Source organism: Ctenopharyngodon idella, chromosome 19, assembly GCF_019924925.1.
Source record: "Ctenopharyngodon idella isolate HZGC_01 chromosome 19, HZGC01, whole genome shotgun sequence".
Lineage (NCBI taxonomy): Eukaryota > Metazoa > Chordata > Actinopteri > Cypriniformes > Xenocyprididae > Ctenopharyngodon > Ctenopharyngodon idella.
In genome coordinates this window covers 13143001-13162159 of record NC_067238.1, presented here as the reverse complement: position 1 = coordinate 13162159, position 19159 = coordinate 13143001, and the positions used below count along the sequence as shown (strand labels likewise).

Genomic DNA, 19159 nt, shown 5'->3' with positions numbered 1-19159 from the left:
CAAAACTCCACTGCCTCAGAATTCAAGAGTTTCTTTTAGTAAAGACAGGCGAAGGACCAATTTAAAAATCAACAATATGATGTAAAAGAGGGCAAAACAGAATTTGAGCTTAATTCACATGCCTTTAAGATTTTAAGCTAAAATGTATATATAGATATGAGTATATTATATATCAACATGTATATTTTAGATGTTGTAACTACAATTTTTCAATGACAAATTAATTTCAAAATGTATTTTTAAAAGTACAAACATTTAATGTAGTAGATCGAGGTCACAAAACCATACACAAACTAAACAGTAATTAGAACGGTGTTTAATAGCTTTTTAGATTTATTATAGTCACCGATTTCAAATTTTTACGATACTGCTTGAAATTTGATGTCAAGTGTTTAAAGAAAGAATAGATAAATATTGATTACCTATTGTATGTTACTTAAAACAAACTAAAGCAAATCAATTCTACAGGTCTGGCAAGTGAAAGATACTTCAAAGTGTTTGTGAAAAGGCAGGCAGAATGCTAAGAGAAGATAAAAAGTTCACACAACTGTGCTGTATTAAAACCTTTACTTACACATGGTACATCCAACAAAAACAGATTCTGAATTAATGACAATAAAGCAAAAAGAAAGACATTTCTTTCTCCACTCAGTACAGTCAATCATTTCCACAACTGCTGGAGACAGATTAAAAACTAGACAAGAAAAATGAAGAGGGAAGGGTGTGGAGGGGGGAAAAAAGACCCCAAATAACAAACAGTTTTGCACTAATACGTCAGGATACACAAAGATGTAAAGCATAAGAAAAGAGCAGTCAGAAAACATAGTGAGAAGCAATATTTTTGTTGTATTTTTCTTTTGGTGGAAGTAAATTAAGAAAGCTCTTTCATATCATATCAATTCTGAAATCTCTTAAAGACTCCCATTAAACAATCACCATATCATTGGCCCACCCACTTTAAAGTACAAAATCATCATCATATAGCCCTCCTTCAACTGTACATCCATCCATCCATCATGATCCTATATGGGTGAATCTCACAAAAAACATGTCCAGGTCACATTTCACATCAAAATCAGTAAGAAAAATTCCCCACACATTTCCATTAATGTAATGCATCCAATTATTGTAAATAGTGATTAAGTACTGTAGGTCAATAATTTTAATACTTCACAATATGGTTGTCAAAAGTACCGTCTTGGGTACTGAAATTTTAAAAATGTGGTGATACCAGCATTTCCCCCTAGCATTTTGAGCGGATTCTTGAACACCTCTGATTGGCCATTGTGTTCACGTGCTCAACAGATATGTCAATAATCAACGCTTCAAAAATATGTATGTGTAAAAATATGGGAAATACGTAAGCATTGTAGCCAATCAAAGACATATCTGTTGAGCGTGTGAACACAATGGCCAATCAGAGGAGTTTAAGAATCTACTCAACAGCGCTCACAATGCTAAGGGGGAAATGCTGGTATTGTCACATTTTTCAGTACTTTTGACAATCCTACTTCACAAATTAAATGATATATCATGTGCATTAAAGTGGTACTAAAATAGGCTTATTTTTCTATCTTTTGATTTTGCAATGAAGTATGACCCGGTCACATTCTTGACAGGTTTTGTGCAATTCACCTGTATGAACCCACTTCACCCTCGCAAATGCTTCGACTTCACTCATATCTTATGCATATATCTCTTTACAGAAGCAAACATTCACTGATAAGCCAAAAACGAAGATAAAAGTGAATCAGCTCTCAGACTGTAACGTGCACAACCACTTCATTCTCAGGCAAAGGTTAATTCAAGTTTGCACTGTGCATATTTCAGAGCGCCACTCGGCTTCAAATACACAAACAGGAGGGCTTTCTCACGTGTGACAAAAAAAAAAATTGCAGCAACAAGGCCTTAGAAAAAACACACTACCAGAACCTCTGTATCTCTGACTCAGCTCAGTATAAATAGTTGCTATAGGGGCTCCGTTTAGTGATCATCACAGTACACAGTCAACCAGTAGGGGTTAAATAGGAACAGCCGAAAAAAACACACCTGTTTGGCAGTGCTGAATCAGTTCAGGTGCATAACGGATAATTCAGGGGTTACGGTCCATTTTAACGAGACATTGTACATTGTACAAAATCCTGTGCAAGCCTTATATTATTCATTTTTATGAATGCCTTGCAACCCTAAACTAATTTTGAGAGCTTGAGATTATGAAAAAAGTAACAATTTTTGGAAAAAAAAAAAAAAAAAAAAAAAAAATGGACCCCAAAAGACAGGGAGGGTCGGCCACACACAAGCTCACAGCGCATGTCTGGATTAATATGTAGTTAAGCGAAAGTCGATTATGGCAAACTGCAATCAAGTAATAGAAGACTGGGCCATTGCACTCCATTTCAAGGAAATACGGTGAAGATTTTCACCACATGACGATTCTTGTATGCATCTTTCACATAGGATTTTTACTGCAATGCTGCAAACGCACACACACACACACACCTACGCCCTATAGGCTGACTGACAACTCTGGCAAAGCTCGAGTCACCCACATGAAAACACAAGCACACAGTGCACAATCAAATGAGCCTTCCCACTGTTCAGATATAGAGCAGACCATCAACACCAACTGAAGTAGCTTTAATTCCTGAATAAATGGAACCTGGATAAACCAAACACGCAAGAAAATACCGAACCTCTTCTTTGAGGAACCTAAACTACCGGAAAGCCAAATTTATTCGACCAGAGGTCACTCGTTGATCACATTAAAAAGGCTTCAAAACAGGATTCTTCCTACCACTGGCCCTAACAAAACAAACACAGAGGAAAGTTAAGCTAGGAGGCAACGCTAGTCACAAAGAACCAAAGCTATAAATGGAAGTCTGGATTCAGTCACATGTCAATGGCTAACATATTATGGATTACAGTACAATCCATCTAAAAACAATCTTATCTGATGTTTTATCCGGTCTTTGTGGCATGACTATACTCTCAACTGGAAAATTAAGCACCTTATGAATATATAAAACATGAGTTCAGATACTAATAGGAATCTGCATGTAGCTAGATACTACAATTGAAATCGTTACGCAGAAGATGGTGTATTAAACAAGAAATTGGCATATCAAATTCAAGCTTATTGGAGAATTGCATATTTTGACCACTGCTGTGTTTCTATTTTGGTCTCAACATTTATGTCTAACCGTTGTCATTATTAGCACCAAAACTGATGGGACCACTTGCAATCTCTAGATATTTTTCAAACACTGTCAGTATTTGATCTCAAGTCTCTGCCTAAAATTACTTGGTTTGAGCCACAAAAACTAACAGGTATCACTACCAACAATACTGGTGCATTTTCTGGATCTTGTTTAATGGCCTGAATTCTTTCCCTGACGGTCTTTCAATTTCAGTCTTGCAAGACTATACGAACGCTCTCACATAAATGCATAGAGATTGTAGTGGATGCTGGTTTTGACACTTCGACCTTTCAGATTGAACGCAAAATTCTTATATGACCCTAGTCCCTCAATCCCTGTTGAATAATTCAGAGAGTCACTTTGAGGGAGGCAACCTGTACAGATGGAATGTAGAAGGTGATTCGACTACAACACATTAAAGCTGGAATACAGACTACACTACCTTTAAAATCTGAACAGATTTAGACATCATTAACTTGCCGAATTTGTAAATGGTTACAGAGAAATACAAGGCATCAACTCATGCAGAAACATGAGTCTTGTTGCTAGTAGATGCATGTGAAATACAAGATGTTCTAAAATATCAAACGTTTTGATATTCTCTGACTAGATGGAATCTAGTCTGTGCCCATCATACACTGCACGGTTTTCTGTGAAATCGGTCAACTCTGACTGTCCAAAAACGGCAAACTTGCTCTCACTTTCACCAACTAAGATAGACTCTTCCATACTGTAAACCAGGGCAAAAATCTGTGCAAAAGTCGTGTAGAGTATTCCAGCCTTTATACAAACAAGAATCACCTATGCCAAAGTTAATACCATTCCAAAGGAGCCTGATGACAAGCTGATTTCATAAACATAAAAGAAAAAGGCCGTCTACACCGATCACGTGGAAAGGACAAGAGTGGTTGGACATACTACACAGCACACACACACTTTATAAATATTTGTCTTTTTGGGGGGCATGGCGTGGATTTGGTTCCCATTTGAGGAATTGATGAAGAAATGGATCAAAAGAACATGGGGAAATTATGAAATGGCAAAGGTTTAAGGTCCTCTAGAAGGTACCAAAACCTATACCAATCTATTTGCTCATTTAAAAACAACACAAACCAAGAAAAACAAGGTCGACCCTCCTATTGCCGCCAAAAAAAGCAGGATTTTCCTGCGAGAATTAATCTGTGCCTTTAGGCCCTCTTTTGAACATGATCAAAAATTCATGTCCAACAAAACCTGCATACATTTATTCACAAATGTAAAACTCTGGCCTGCATTTCATAAGGGCCAGATGCAGCAGGCCGAGAATTTCCAATGCCGTTTATAAATCAGACTCATTTCATGAGTACAGTACAAAGTAGGATTTCAAAGTAAAAATCCCAAAGATAGCAGTTAGCAGTATTCCACAGTCAAAAACGAAGAGGCAGGTCTGCCGCGACTTGATTCGTACCAGCCAACGGGCTCGCCGGATTCTCGCCCCGGTCACACATGCACTGTAAATTCAGCCGACGGGCTGTCTAACTGCAATGACAAACGAAAAAGAAGTACAATTCGTGCATTCAGAGTAACATACAAACCAAAACGACACACGGAGATCTCTAGAATCAATATGAGAGTTCTAAAACTGGAAGCCGAAGTCTTTAAATTGAAGCTTATGATTTAGAACCTCCAAGGAATTTGAAAAATAAGATCTCTCTGGACAGCTCATACTGTGTAAAACGTTACATGTAAAACAAGTTTGTTTTTTTTTTCAGACAGCTTAGAGTCTTTTTTCAGGGCTGTACTGGTTTGAAGGTGCGGCATGGAGAACGTGTAGGAGAGAATTGTGGGGGAAGGTGTTAATGGGAAGTGAGACACAGTAAAGCCCCAGAGTCCAGGGGGGACTGCGATACCCTGGTGCAAACCGGATTGAACTGGATCGAGACTGGTCCAGGTTAGGTGAGCTGATGAGGCGCTTCAAGCATTTCCATTAAGAAGGTGTCGATTGGGGTGTCTCCAATCAGCTTGAAGAAGAACAGGTGCTCCAGGCATTTTAAGCCAATGGAGCGAAGCGCTGGCAGCCGGAGAAGGAGCTTGGCAAACCTGAAAACCATGAGAGATGTTGAGAAACTGCACTGAACTGCAATATTAGCAACATAGCAACATGATCTTTTTTTTTCACTATGTAGATTGTAAATGGGATGTTACTTCTGAACTCTACTGTTGTGATCTATTGAGGGATAGAAGTGAAAAAAAGTGCTGTACCTGCCCTGCTGGTCAGGATATCTCTGTTTACAATAAGCCTCCAGCGATGCATAGACCTTCTCTCGCAGTAACTCCACTTCACTTGGGCTTGACAATCCCTTTGCATCTGCACAACACACAAAAAGCTGTCATCAGTTAGGTCATGAACAGTTGGAGTAAAAATCAGCAGGAATTCACAAATTAAAAAAGTGTGTAGTTATTTAAAACTGTGATATATTGCAACATTGCACTTGTTTTGCACAATTACACTCTTTTAGCTCATTCCAAGTTTGGATTTTGGTTGAGAAATTGAGTGTATGAACTAGAGATGCACCGATAACACTTGGTATCAGTGCATCAAACATTTCTGGGATGTTTGTGGTTAAATTGTTCATATATTTCAATAGCAAAGTAAAACAATTTACTTATTTTCTAATGTTATGGTGAGCAGAGAGAATGAGAGAGAGGTCTTCTGGGGCATGTGCTTGATTACAGTTTGCTCACCCACCACACACGCTTGCGTCACTTCGATTAAAACTCAAGTAAAAATTTTAAACGTTACATGAATTCTGTGTAACGAGTGGCTCCCTATATTACACAAAAAAGTCATTTGAATGCTGTATTGCTGCTTTGGAGTTGCTATAAATGTGTGCATTGCCATTAAACTTTAGATGAAATATGATGGAATGATAAAATGAACAGTGGGAAGTAACAGAAACGCATACACTATATTCTACCAGGCATAATTAAACATGAAAATGACTAAAAGAAACATATATTTACTAAAATTAAGCCAACTGATATTGCTGCACGATTAATCGAAAATAAATCGCACACGATTTGGCAATTGGCTGTGATTTTGTTTATGCGCAGCTTGTCAGTGAAGTACAGCGAAATTCTGCTCCATCTGAAAGCCAGAGGGCGCTCTCGCGCAAAAACTCCAAATATAAGCAGAATATAACGCAGAGGAAATATAACACATTTAGTTCCAGGTAATGCCTATGAGCATCACACTATCATTGAACCTGAATAAATAGAAGATTGAAATGCTTTGATTGATTAAACATGACTAATAAACACATGACAATATATGGTTTATCTGAGTTCTTCAAGCCTTCTCGGGTATTTTCATGATAATAAAGTATATTTATAATGCAATGCTAATCTTTATCACTGTATAAAGCCTTTATCACTGTATAGAATACTATATTCTTTTATGCCTTGTTCTGTGTAAGAAGCCACATCATCTCACAGAAGGATGTTATTACAATTCATATTCTTTTGGTTTCTCTCTCTAAGATTTTTTTTAAATTACAAATGCAATGAAAATATGTCACTGGCAAGTACCAAAAATCAAAGTATTTGATATGGAAGAACGTTAATATCAGAATATCCTTAGTATGAACGAATATGAATTGAATGTTTATGACTTTGTGGACTGACCTGGGTTGAAGAGGATGATGGCTCTCAGGCAGCCCAACTCTGTTTTATCCATCTGCATGTCTCTCATTTTGCTCACCAGCTCCGTCAGCACCCTGACGCCATAATAATGGGGCAGAACGGGGCATAGGATGAAAAGTAGGAAGGGAAGGTGGGGAGAAAAAAAAGAAGACTCAGGTTAATGTCTGAAATACAACAAATCACAAATCAGGCAACAGAAAAAAGCTTGCTAGAGCTGTTTTCATAGCCACTTCAAAATATACAAAACAACATGGGATACAAATATAACAGTCTTCAGATTTCATCTTAATAGCACTAAAAGAACAATCAGAAAGTAACTTCTTAAAAACAGAGCATGCCACGTACAACATCAGTCACTCTTGCTAACATTGTTAGTCCAAGCAATGCATTCAGTCACACAGACACAAGGTCAGTTTGGTCTTTACCTGCCCCAAACAGCCCCAGACATAATTTTATCCTAAATAAACTCTCAAGCTACAGGCTTTTCTGACTGCTGCTGTTTGTTTATGGCGTGTGGCGGAATGTCATTACCTGTCAAATATGGCCCCAACCTCTGCATTGTGCGCACTCTCCCTGTGTGTTCAATCACAATGTGTTATTAAAATGTCATTACACATATCATTGTTAAATAATGTCTCCCCACTCCAGAAAGGCCCAGGCAGAGACGTTAAGACTCCACGTATGTTGGCGGTAGGCCCAGTTCAAAGAGTAACAAGCTACAGGCTCTTGTTGAAAGGAAGGCAGATCATGGGTTGGCGGCAATGAAGCTTGAAATGACAATTCCCAGCGCAGAACAAATACAACATAACATGATGGGAAAAAAATCTTTGACAGGATAAGACCAGGGCTCAACAATAAGGATGGACACTTCAACAATTTTATCATGCACGTGTAATTTCAAGTCATGCAAACATTGATGTTTTGTGTATTGATGTTTTGCAAACCTCATAAAGGTTCTCTTAAAATCTGGTGAGCAATAGTTAAAATAAATGTAATACATGTGTTATTCACACATAATTTCTAGCTACTGAAAATTACATTTATTCTTTTAATACAAAATATAACAAAACTATGAAAAATGCTAATAGAAATAAGTATTTTATTTTAATTTCAGATTTTTGCTAATGCGGCCTGTAAATATTTGAACAAAAGTACAAATTTAAACAAAATCACTGTTGAGCCCTGAAGGAAAAAAAATCATAATATTAATATTGTTGTTGTTGTGGAATATAACAGTTCATTCATTTGTGGTATCATTATGCACTATATCATTCAGCATGCCTTAATTGCTTAAAATGCACATAAAATGATTCTGAAGACATGTCAGATTTTGCACAGAGGGTTAAAAAGCATTTAAAGCATGAGCCAATAAAGCAAAGCAAGAAGCCTGTGGCACACATCACACGGCACCAACAGGACGACAATGAAGCGCTGCAAAAATCAGGTGAGATGGACAGTGAAGCACAAGGACAGGGAGGCTCATTTCTGAAGCAGAGACATTATGACAAGATGAATGGCAACAAAAGACAATTTCAAATGAGCATCACAACAAACTGTAGCACAGCACATCTAGAATGAGCTAATTTAAAACAACAGCCTGTAGCTCATTATTCCCGGATTTGCATAAGACAAAGACAAAATAATATGGAGTCTTCAGAAGTTTTGGGGAGAAATATGCTAAATTTGTTCCTTGAAATAAACAACTGCTGTAATAAACAGCAGATTACATGACAGAGCACACTTCATATGTGTGCCTGTACTGATTATGTAAATGGGAGTGTGTTGAGACTATAAGCAGAGGAGAGCGTTGGTGCACATATAGGTGTTTGCATGTATGTGCATGTCCTGTCTGTTGTGCGGTGTCATTCTAAAAAAAGCACACTATATACAGCAGCGTCAAGGCGGCAGGCTGTCGGGAGGTAAAAGGTATTTTTCTTTGTCATGACGCAGGAAAATCCAACCACCTTTGCAGCCTTAAATGTGTCATAAAAAGCAAGAATCAAAGCTGTTAAATTTTATGAGCGCAGGTTTACCACAAATTATGATACAATAAACAATTTCTTGTCTATCCTTTTCACACACAAGCAAAGCAGGTCACATGCACATCTTTACATAATTGAAAAAGAGAAAGAACAAGAAATAATTCAAGAAAAGCATTGAATTGAATAATATTAACAAATATAACAAAGGTAATTCTGTCATTAAGTCTCATTGACTTTAAAGGGTTAGTTCACCCAAAAATTAAGTTTCTATCATTAATTACTCACCCTTTAATGTCATTCCAAACCCTTAAGACCTTCGTTCATCTTTGGGACACGTGACAAGAATACTTTTTGCGCGCAAAAACAAAACAAAAATAACTTTATTCAACAATTTTTTCTCTTCCCTGTCAGTCTCCTACGCCGATTATGTTGTAGACACAGTGCGTGTTCTACGTCAGAACGCCAATTAATTATTGTCACCATCACACGTTTGTGTCGTGCTGCTCACGTGAACAGCGTCGGGCAATACTGAGCCAGTGTACTGACGCAGAACCTGGAAGTGCAGCACTGTGTCTACAACGTAAACAGCGTAGGAGACTGACAGGGAAGAAATTGTTGAAAAGTTTTTTTTTTTTGTTTTGTTTTGCCACACAAAAAGTATTCTTGTCACTTCATAAAATTAAGGTTGAACCACTGTAGTCACATGGACTACTTTAACAATGTCTTTACTGTCTTTCTGGACCTTGAATGTGGCTTTCTTTTGGGGATCAAAAACCTCTCGGATTTCATCAAAAATATCTTAATTTGTGTTCCGAAATCTTACGGGTGTGGAACGACACGAGGGTGAGTAATAATGACAGAAATTTCATTTTTGTGTGAACTAACCCTTTAAGCGCAATGTGAATATGAACTATCATCAATAGTTATGTTCTAAAGCTGTGGATTTATAATTTATGCGCAAAATATAGCAAAAAACATTGCACATTCCATCCCATGTGTTCAAGAGAACAAAATTGTCACTTCCTGGGAAATTGGCGCAAAATATATATAATAAAAATGGAACTTGATGCAATCAGGGAAGCCACTGTGGCTCTTTTTTCCTACATCATAAATGAGCTGCGTCTCAGAGCGTGCAGAGGAAATGCAATAAACGTTGCCATGTGATCTTGCGTTCAGATGCCTGGTGTTTGGGAAACACAATCATGTGAGACGCTTCTAGGAGGGAGTTTAACCAAATCATTCTGATGACAGACGTTTGATCAAACCAACATTTGAGATGCTGTGCAATGAAATTGGTCTGTGGGTTAGTCCATTTAACAAATCACATCTACTGGTGAGTTTTCGAGGGATTTATTCGGTAAATGCGTTTCTATCATATTATTGTCTTATTCTTGAATTAAAAAAAAAAAAAATGTATCCACCTCAACTTAGCGCACAAGTTTTTTATGCACATTCTTAAGGTGATGATACACGGGGCAACTTTTTGAGCAATGTTGTTGAGCGATGTTGCTTGGGCACTTTCCCCACTGAAAATGGGCAACAAATTTCTATCTGGATACTGTAGATCAAAATTTGTTGTCCATTTTCAGTGGGAAAGTGCCCAAGCAACATTGCTCGACAACTTTGCTCAAAAAGTTGCCCCGTGTATCATCACCTTTAGAATTTATGTGCATCTTGGCAGTCTGCAGTCATGGGACATGACTATTACCTGTCAAAGATGGCTCCCACCCCAGCACTGTGAGCACTGTTCCTGTGCACGTGGAGGCCAGTGGCCAACAGGATGCCATCCTTCACCGTGATGGAGCGATGAGAGAACGATGCGATCAATAGCTCATTCCAGCCTGAGAGACAAATGAAAGCAGCAAAAGATGAGTGGGGTTCAGTTTTGAGTAAATTAAACCATTAACAGTGTTTGCTAAGGGAAGCATAACTAAAAATAAGGATTTATATTATTAAATGGTTTTCAGAAACATGAAAAGACATTATTCAGAGTCAAAAAGGTTTACCAGCACGCAGTAGGATGACCTGGTCATCCAGAGACAGCTCACTGAAGTGAGGGATCCTTTTTGCCCACTCCACCAAAGTGAACAGCTGTTTATCAGCTGCCTGGCAGATATTTGTGACTGGGTCGTTCGGCTGAGGAGAGGGAAAAACAAAGTATTATGGGTAAGTTGTAAGCAGAGGCAATGAAACAAATACAGTAACATCACACTAGTATTTTTTAGGGGTGTTGAAATTAATCGTTTCTACGATGCATCTGGATGCGGAGGTGGACAATTCTCCATCGATGCAGTAATAGAACATAATCGATTACAGCCTACATTTCTAAATTTCTCTGATGTCATTTGTCGCATATGTGCTTCTCTCGCTAGCGTAAAATGGCGGAGGGGGGGTGAAATACAAAAGCGAGTAATAAAAAATGCACTCACTATTTTAACATTTACAGCATGAGAGCGTGTGCGTGAGAGCGTGTGACTGTGTGTGAGCGTTAAAAAAAAAAAAAAAAAAAAAAAGAACTCTCTTCCCAGTTTTTTTTTTATAACGCTCTGGGCTGAGTTTTCCAAAAGCATCGTAAGCTTAAGTAGATCGTAAAACCATTGCCAACAATGGTCTCTACAATCAAGTTTGCTCACGATGCTTTTGAGAAAAGCAGCCCTGTTTAATTCCTGCCTCTATGAAGCACCACTTTTCAAAAACCACAATGTTCTCTGATTGGTCAGCTGGACCAGTGTGTTAGGAAAAAATGTTTTGAGCATGTTTCAGAAATGTCACACCCTTTACCATAACTGTGAGTTTTAACACTACTAATGCAACTTATCCCCCCACCCCCCCCTTTTTTTTGCCTATGCCTTGGGTAGGAATGATTTAAATGAGAAATAGTGATGTGTATATTCTTGGAAGAAAACTCATGATTACAGTTGTGGCGTTTCAGGGAGACTGATATAGAGAATAACTCCCTTTGGAGTGGACTTTATGTTTTGTAACTTTGCATTAGACATTTTTCATGCACAGACAGCAACATTACATAATAATAAAAGTTGAAAATGTAAAAAAGCATATAGGTTAAAATCCCGAGATGGTGCTAAATATGCTGTTTTAGACATTATATCTCAAGCATATTGCAAGTAAAAATATCAAAAGCTTTATCAAATCTGAAAGCTCTAATATAAATGGCTGGCTCTATGCAACTTCCTGTGTATAATCAGTCCACCAGCTGTCATTGGGCTGTTACAATTAAAGCCCAATTACCTTAAAAGTCTGGATCACGTAACAGATAATCCTGGTGCTTAAGATCATAAATCCTCTTTAACATACTTATCTGTTACTTACAGAGCTTCCACCCGAGCTGCCATCCGCATGCAGCTCAGTCTTCTGCTCCACGGCCATTTCTGCTTCCAGAATCTTCTCCACTGGCATCTCTTCATTCGCGGCGCTGGTGGACTCCACCTCTCCTTCCCGCTCCTTGTTCCTCTGACGCTCCTCCTGAACGGCTGCATCGCACACAGGGAAATGAGGAAAAGGAACGAGACGGGGACAAGGAGATGAAGGATAGAGCAGAGGACAGTGTGAGAGGGATTAACAAGATGGGAAAAGGAAAATGAAAAGAGAGAAGGCGTAGTGAATAGGGAAAGCGGTAAAGATGAAAACAGGTGTAGAGAGACACAAAGATATACAGATACATGTAGTTCCTGGTTAGTTTTTAACACATTCATTCACACACTGAAGTCCTCCAGCAACATTCCTTCTTCAATGACCCAGTAAAAGCTACAAAGGTCCCTTATTGCACAAATTCAAAACAACATTCTCACATGACTAATATTTTTTGCTGCATCATGTCATTTAAAGGGGTCATATCATGTGAAATCAAGTTTCATTTGACCTACTGATAACAGTTTGATGCACTATGAAAACACTGTAAATTCAGAGCTAAAAAGTTGCCTGTTCATAAAGCATTTATTGAAACTAATCTGAAAAAGACTAGAACGCACGTATATTATTACTTATAAATATCAAATGAACTAACAACAGCAAAATATTGTGCTGTTTCTGGCTAGGTGTAGCACCTACAACTCTGCAAATCTTTCTGAAACATCATTTCAGTCAAACTCCAAGCATTAATTTGGAAAAAAATATTAATTTTAAGGAAATATTTTCAAAGAAACCTTCTGAAGGGTGGATAAACTAAAATAAAAAAAAAATTAATTATAACTGTTGTAAGTGTAAAAAAAAAAAAAAAAAAACTTGACTAACGTTCTAAGTGGATCTCAGGGAAAAAAAAAGATGACATGACCCCTTTAATGACCGTGACTAATATCCTACTGAGCAATTCTTTCACCATTCCCACATTCACACACACATGACCAACCCTCCCTCCCTCCCTGCTTTCTCCTTACATCGTTGACGTTCATCTTGGACCACTACAGAAGGAGAGGGAGGAAGAGAGAGAACGAGAGGAAACAAAAGAGGGAGAGAGGGGGACAGGTGTTAGTGGTGATAACAGCCCTCCCTCCCCCTCTCCTCTCCTCTCTGGTTTGTGCCGTGATGTCTATGACTTATGAAATCTACATGACTCTGCTATATCTACTCTTGTCATTACGGTCTATCTGTCTGGCTTAATTCTAGAAAACCCTTCTTTCGCTCTCCTTAGTGATAGACCAATATATTGGACAAACTAATTAATCGTAAAATAAATAAAATAAATCTCAAATAAATAAAAATATACATCTGAAAAAAATACATTTCTGCTATGTTTCTGTAAATCCCAATTGCCATTAAATTGTACATAATATTTCAGTGCTTTATTGTCTATCAACTACCCTGCTTTCTAGATATTACCATCAGTTTGTTTCCTGCACCACAGCAAAGAATGTTTTACCACAAGTTTTGGTAGATCAGTTTTTCTTTTGCACATAAATATAAACATTGTGACCAATGTAGTCTAATATACAAACAAATGACTATTACATATAGGGGCATTTATAAGGGGAGGAAACCCTGGCATCAGACACTGAAAACCCCTTTTCGGTTGATCACTACTCCTTACCTCTAGTGTTAACGCTTCAGTGGAACTCATATTGGGTCTGTAGTATGTGTATGTGTTAGGTGCGACAGGAAGTTCTGGTTCTTACCCTCTCTCTTCATCCCCATGGCCAGGCACTTCTGGTAGCGGCAGTACTGGCAGCGGTTCCTCTGGCGTTTGTCCACCAGACAGTCCTTATTGTCTCTGCATGTGTAGCTCAGGTCCTTCCTCACAGTGCGCTTGAAAAAGCCCTTGCAGCCCTCGCAGCTGTACACGCCATAGTGCTTGCCTGGAGAGAAAAGGCATGAGGCCAGTATAGGTTAGTTAACTAGGTGGTTAATCGACAGGTCAATGAGCCCAAATTTGATAATTTCATAATGTTGTCACACAATGTTGTTGTTACATAAGTGTTACATAATGAAAAGCTGTTTTTGTTTATTTGTCATGAATCTTTTTTTTTTTTGCTTTGCACTCAAGTTACACATCAAACTGAAAAACAAATGAGCTGAAGGACGTTTTATTTGTAAAATATTTAATTACCACATGGCTATTTAATACACTCTCGCCATTAAATGCCACAGCCTGAATATTGTTGCTGACCATGTCCTTCCCTTTATGACCAGTTTACCATCTTCTGATGGCTACTTCCAGCAGGATAACGTGCCATCACAAAGCTCAAACTGGTTTCTTGAACATGACAATGAGTTGACTATACTCAAATGGATCCGTATTTTTGATCAAATACATATATAGCATTTTTTCCATTACATTAACATGAAAAATGAATGTTTTGTGATTTAAACCGTGTCAATAATATACATTCATTACACATACCACTAATTGATGATAATGTACCATTTTTAGATTCACTATTTTACTTGCCTATCCAATAGCTTTAAACAGGCTAAAAGGAACAAGACGTTTTCATAAGTAATGACAGTTACAGTTTTTAGATCAGACAAGTTGGGATTAGTGTTTATGAGTGACGTACCAGAGGACCGATCGCCACAGATGGCACACAAACGTTTCTGTGAGACCATAGGTCCTGGGCTATGGCTGGACAGCGGCTTCAAACCGAAGGGCGGTTTCACATCATCAGAGCTGCTGACAGCGTGCAGGCCTGACATGGACACAGTGGAGTTGATCTGAGAAGGGCGATGAGAAAGATGAAGAAAGAGATGAAGTGGCAGAAAAAAAGACAAAAGAAATATTTTAGTTAAATAAAATGAATACTTCCTATTTTTTTGTTAGTGATAAATGAAAACCAAATCATAAGGTAAAAGAAAAATCCATGTTAATTTCTTATTGTCAGTAACACATGCCTGATTAGCTCTTAATGCTTAACTAATCATAACCAGACATTTCTCCCCAAATCATTCAAACACCGTTTCATCACAAATCAACTTGAGCAAGTGGAAGATGATCAATCATTAAGAATCTTATTTTGATTGCATTTTAATGTCATTTGAGCACAACCCCTCAAAAGACAGAATGTATCTAAGTAATCATCCAAACAGAGCTACATTTCAACACTTATGAGCAACAGTAAAGGGAAGAAGACATATGCACGAGAGGAGCGACTAGAAAACAAGAAGAGCATGAGAGAGTCAGGAACTGGTCTCACCTCTGTGTTTCTGGGAAACATGTTCATCTGTGAAGCAGAAATGCAGTGATGAGGAGGGGCGCAAAAAAAGCTTGTGGAGCGAGGGAGGTGGTGCTAAATTACCAAATCCACTATGCTATTTTGTTTTGTTAAAACTAAAAATTAACCTACAAAATAAATAAATAAAATTGGGTTTAGATCGACAGAAACCTACCTGAGAGACTTTGGAAATTAAGGTCAAAAAACAAATGGTCTGTTAAAGATTAACATTTTAGAGTGAAAGACTCAAATAACCTCTGTAAATAAACTAGGATTTTAAAGAAGAAAAAAATTGCTCAACCAAACCTTTAAAATTTGCAGGTCCAGTTACATATTACTAGTCATTATACAATACCGTTCAAAAGTTTGGGGTTGATAAGATGTTTAATGTTTTTGAAAGAAGTCTCTAATGCTCACCATGGCTGCATTTATTTGATCAAAAATGCAGTAAAAAATTACTAAAATTACAATTTAAAATACCAGTTTTCTATTTTAAGATATTTTAAAATGTAATTTATTCCTGTGACGTAAAGCTGAATTTACAGCATCATTACTCCAGTCTTCAGTGTCACATGATCCTTCAGAAATCATTTTAATATACTGATTTGCTGCTCAAGAAACATGTATTCTTTGATTAATAGAAAGTTTAATAATTATTTGAATAATTTATTTGAAAAATAAATCTTTTGTAACATTATAAATGTCTTTACTGTCACTTTTGACCAATTTAATGCATACTTTCTGAATAAAATAATTAATTTCTTTAAAAAAAAAAATCTTACTGACCACAGACTTTTGAAACTGTAGTGTACATTAAGATGTTGATAACTATGATCTTATTTTAAATTGAACTAGTATCCAGCTTTTGTTCTAAATCTACATTACCTTATTCAATTTTCATGTACTCAACACAAAAATTCTTAGGGGGCTTTTACACAACTCCATTTTTAACTAAAAATGTAAAACTTTTTACGCGTTTTGGCCATTCATTTACACGACAACGACGTTTTGGGGGTGTGAAAACGCAAACTTTAAAAAATGTGTTTCAACGTGCAAGTTTTGAAAATGATACTTTTATTGTCTCAGTGTAAACTACAAAAACGTGAATTTGTGAAAATGGTGAAGTGTTCAGTCTATAGGCGTAGTGTTTCTTTACAAAGTGACATCGCCAACTACTGGACTGGCAGCAGAATACAGCGTTTTTAGTCGTTTTCGCGTACCTCTGTGAACAGAGTTCGTTTTGACAATGTCTGTAAACAAAACTTCTCAAAAATACACAGGAAAAACTTTTAAATTTTTAGTATATTATTCTCAGAAACCATACAAGCTGGACTGTTTATCTCAATGCACACACACATGCCCGTAACTGAAATAATGAGAGTCTAGTGAACAGTTGGGACTGATAACATGAAAGTGCTCACCTGTGGGCTGCTGATGGGGCCGTAGCCGACCGAGGGAGTCCCAGGAAGGCAAGGAGAACCCAGAGAAGAGCTGATGACTGAGAAGGGTGAGCCCATGCTGCTGATGGGACTGTTCACAGCCGAAGTGATGGGTGGCAGAGAAGTCATGGCGGCGGCTGAAGGGGCCAACGGGGGCGAACGCTGACCTGATGGTGGTGAGGAAACGGATGAGCTGTCTGGACTACGAGAATCTGTGAGGAGAGCGGGAGGTTTGTGGATCAGACCAGTGTAAAAATTATACAATTATGTTTGGTGTGTCCAATAATTTTTTTAGGAATTTCAGCTTTTGTAATTTAAACATCTGTTAGATTATTAAATTAGCACATTGTCAACTTTTGTCTCATGCGATGCAATTAGCTTCAAATAGCTAAATGTCAATTATCTAAAAAATAAATTTGTAGCCTTGATCAGACTATGCAACACCTCAAAAAGGGAGAACACAAACTACTTATTTATCTTGGATACATGCAAAATAATCTGGGTTACACTTTATTTTAAGGTGTCTTAATGTAATTATACATTTAACTAAGGAGTAATATCAGTTAACAACAACAGAGTAAGGATATGAGTCAGGGTTTGATTCAGGATTAGTTGCATGTTATTACACATATTTATGACTATCACTACTATAGTAAGTACGTGAAACATGTTTAACTAAAATAAAGTGTTGCCATAAACTGATATTGAAACTAAGCTATTCAAACACTATTCAAACACTGGTAAACCAATGTATACAAGTTTCAGTAGTAGTAACCTTTACAGCTTAATCCACTGATTATATACAAAACACAGTGTCATTCATATCCTTAACACTAAACTTGAGCAGTGCAATTACAATCTAAGATTACAGCTCTAAGTGTAATTTTCACTGCACAAACGTGGAGCCACATGTGGATATAAAATCAAAACAATCTCACCTCTGCTGTCGCCCATGATGTGCAGCCTGGCTCTGCTGTTCACACCGACTCACTCGCTCTGATGTCGGATGGCTGTTCAACTCAAGAGCGCGGACTGAGGCCCGGGCCCCTGGATCTTTTACCAACCGAAGTTATCCCTGCAGTTTACAAAACGCTGCGTGAATGACATTTAAGAACATTTAAAACATAAACACGAAAAAATATGAATCGTCACTATACCTCAAAGCGAGTTATATTGCATTTATGTGTAAACATGACAGAAAACTTTAATTTTTAAAAACAGTCACGTTCCTTTTTGTATGCATATGAATTGTATAGAATACATTCAATATATTCCACATTGTATTAGTTTGATAAAACAGGATTAATCACGTGCAAGCATGCAAAACGTAATTTCCAGTATCGGCTAGCTGATTAGCTCGCTGGATAGTTTTAATTTAACAGCAAAACAATCCACATTATCCCTTAGAAACCTGCTCTAAATTTAACCGTAAATTCATTAATGTTGTTTTAGTGCACAACAAGTATTTAATTTATAAGTGTTGTGCGTAATAACACGCGCATTTATATTTGCATTCGGCTAATCGACTCAACTAGCATGTTAGCTAGCACGCTAATAACTCTGCAAGCACAAATTACTGCCTACAATCAAACAGCGGAAAACCGAGCATAGTGTTATTATAACAGAGTTATAACAACATATACCTGTCAATTAATGTAAACAACAGCAGCATTTACCCGAGTTACGTAAATATGACGAAATGTTAAATTTAAAATGGCTTAATTAGGGCCGCGACTCTCCGTTCCCATCTCTTCGGTGTGATCCTCACAGTTGCCCTGATCTTCCTTTCTGAGGAGGAAACTGAAGCTGTTTACGTCTGAGCACGGAAACTGACGCCATTTTGGCTCGTGTAAAGTATCAATTGAGCCAAAATGTCTAATTCCAAAAATAGTTTATTTCTTCCTTCAGAGTACATTATATAACTGCCTCTGGGTGATTCTTCAAATGTGTGTCGCATTAACATGTTTACATAATTTGCAAAACAATTATATCAAATGTTTAATTATTAGGCATTTTTTTAAATTAAAAATGTATTTTTTATTTTATCATTTAATATATTATATTTTTCATGGGAACGGCTTTCTTTATAAACAAACAGGCACATTTTGGTAAAAATGAAAAAAAAAAAAAAAAAAAAAAAACCTCCAGCTATGCAACGAGTTTCACTGCAATAGCTATTATGTGCAAAAATAACTATT

General features: G+C 37.3%; 1 protein-coding gene across 9 annotated transcripts; it reads right to left on the bottom strand.

Annotated features, from left to right (window-relative positions):
* Window positions 1-550: 550 nt before the first annotated feature.
* rxrba (retinoid x receptor, beta a) lies at window positions 551-18791 on the bottom strand. 9 transcript variants are annotated; one of them, XM_051871973.1, is made up of 14 exons: window positions 18638-18791; window positions 17900-18036; window positions 16944-17173; window positions 15505-15531; window positions 14872-15025; window positions 13990-14169; window positions 13255-13278; window positions 12191-12351; window positions 10867-10996; window positions 10569-10701; window positions 7410-7451; window positions 6861-6952; window positions 5439-5544; window positions 551-5276 (listed from the first exon to the last, which is right to left on the bottom strand). In XM_051871973.1, exons 2-14 carry the CDS (start codon window positions 17913-17915, stop codon window positions 5129-5131), a joined length of 1443 nt encoding a protein of 480 aa, XP_051727933.1. In that variant the 5' UTR covers window positions 17916-18036; window positions 18638-18791; the 3' UTR covers window positions 551-5128. The 9 variants fall into 9 exon arrangements, with proteins under 9 accessions (XP_051727933.1, XP_051727932.1, XP_051727936.1 ...); XM_051871972.1 differs by having other exon boundaries at window positions 18605-18765; XM_051871976.1 differs by lacking the exon at window positions 15505-15531.
* Window positions 18792-19159: the final 368 nt, after the last annotated feature.

Excerpts from the sequence above, each read along its gene's own strand:
- rxrba (XM_051871973.1), bottom strand. Across the intron at positions 15,026-15,504 it reads TGTTTCCCAGAAACACAGAG|ATCAACTCCACTGTGTCCAT; the intron begins GTGAGACCAGTT and ends CGCCCTTCTCAG. Across the intron at positions 10,702-10,866 it reads GGTCATCCTACTGCGTGCTG|GCTGGAATGAGCTATTGATC; the intron begins GTAAACCTTTTT and ends TTTGTCTCTCAG.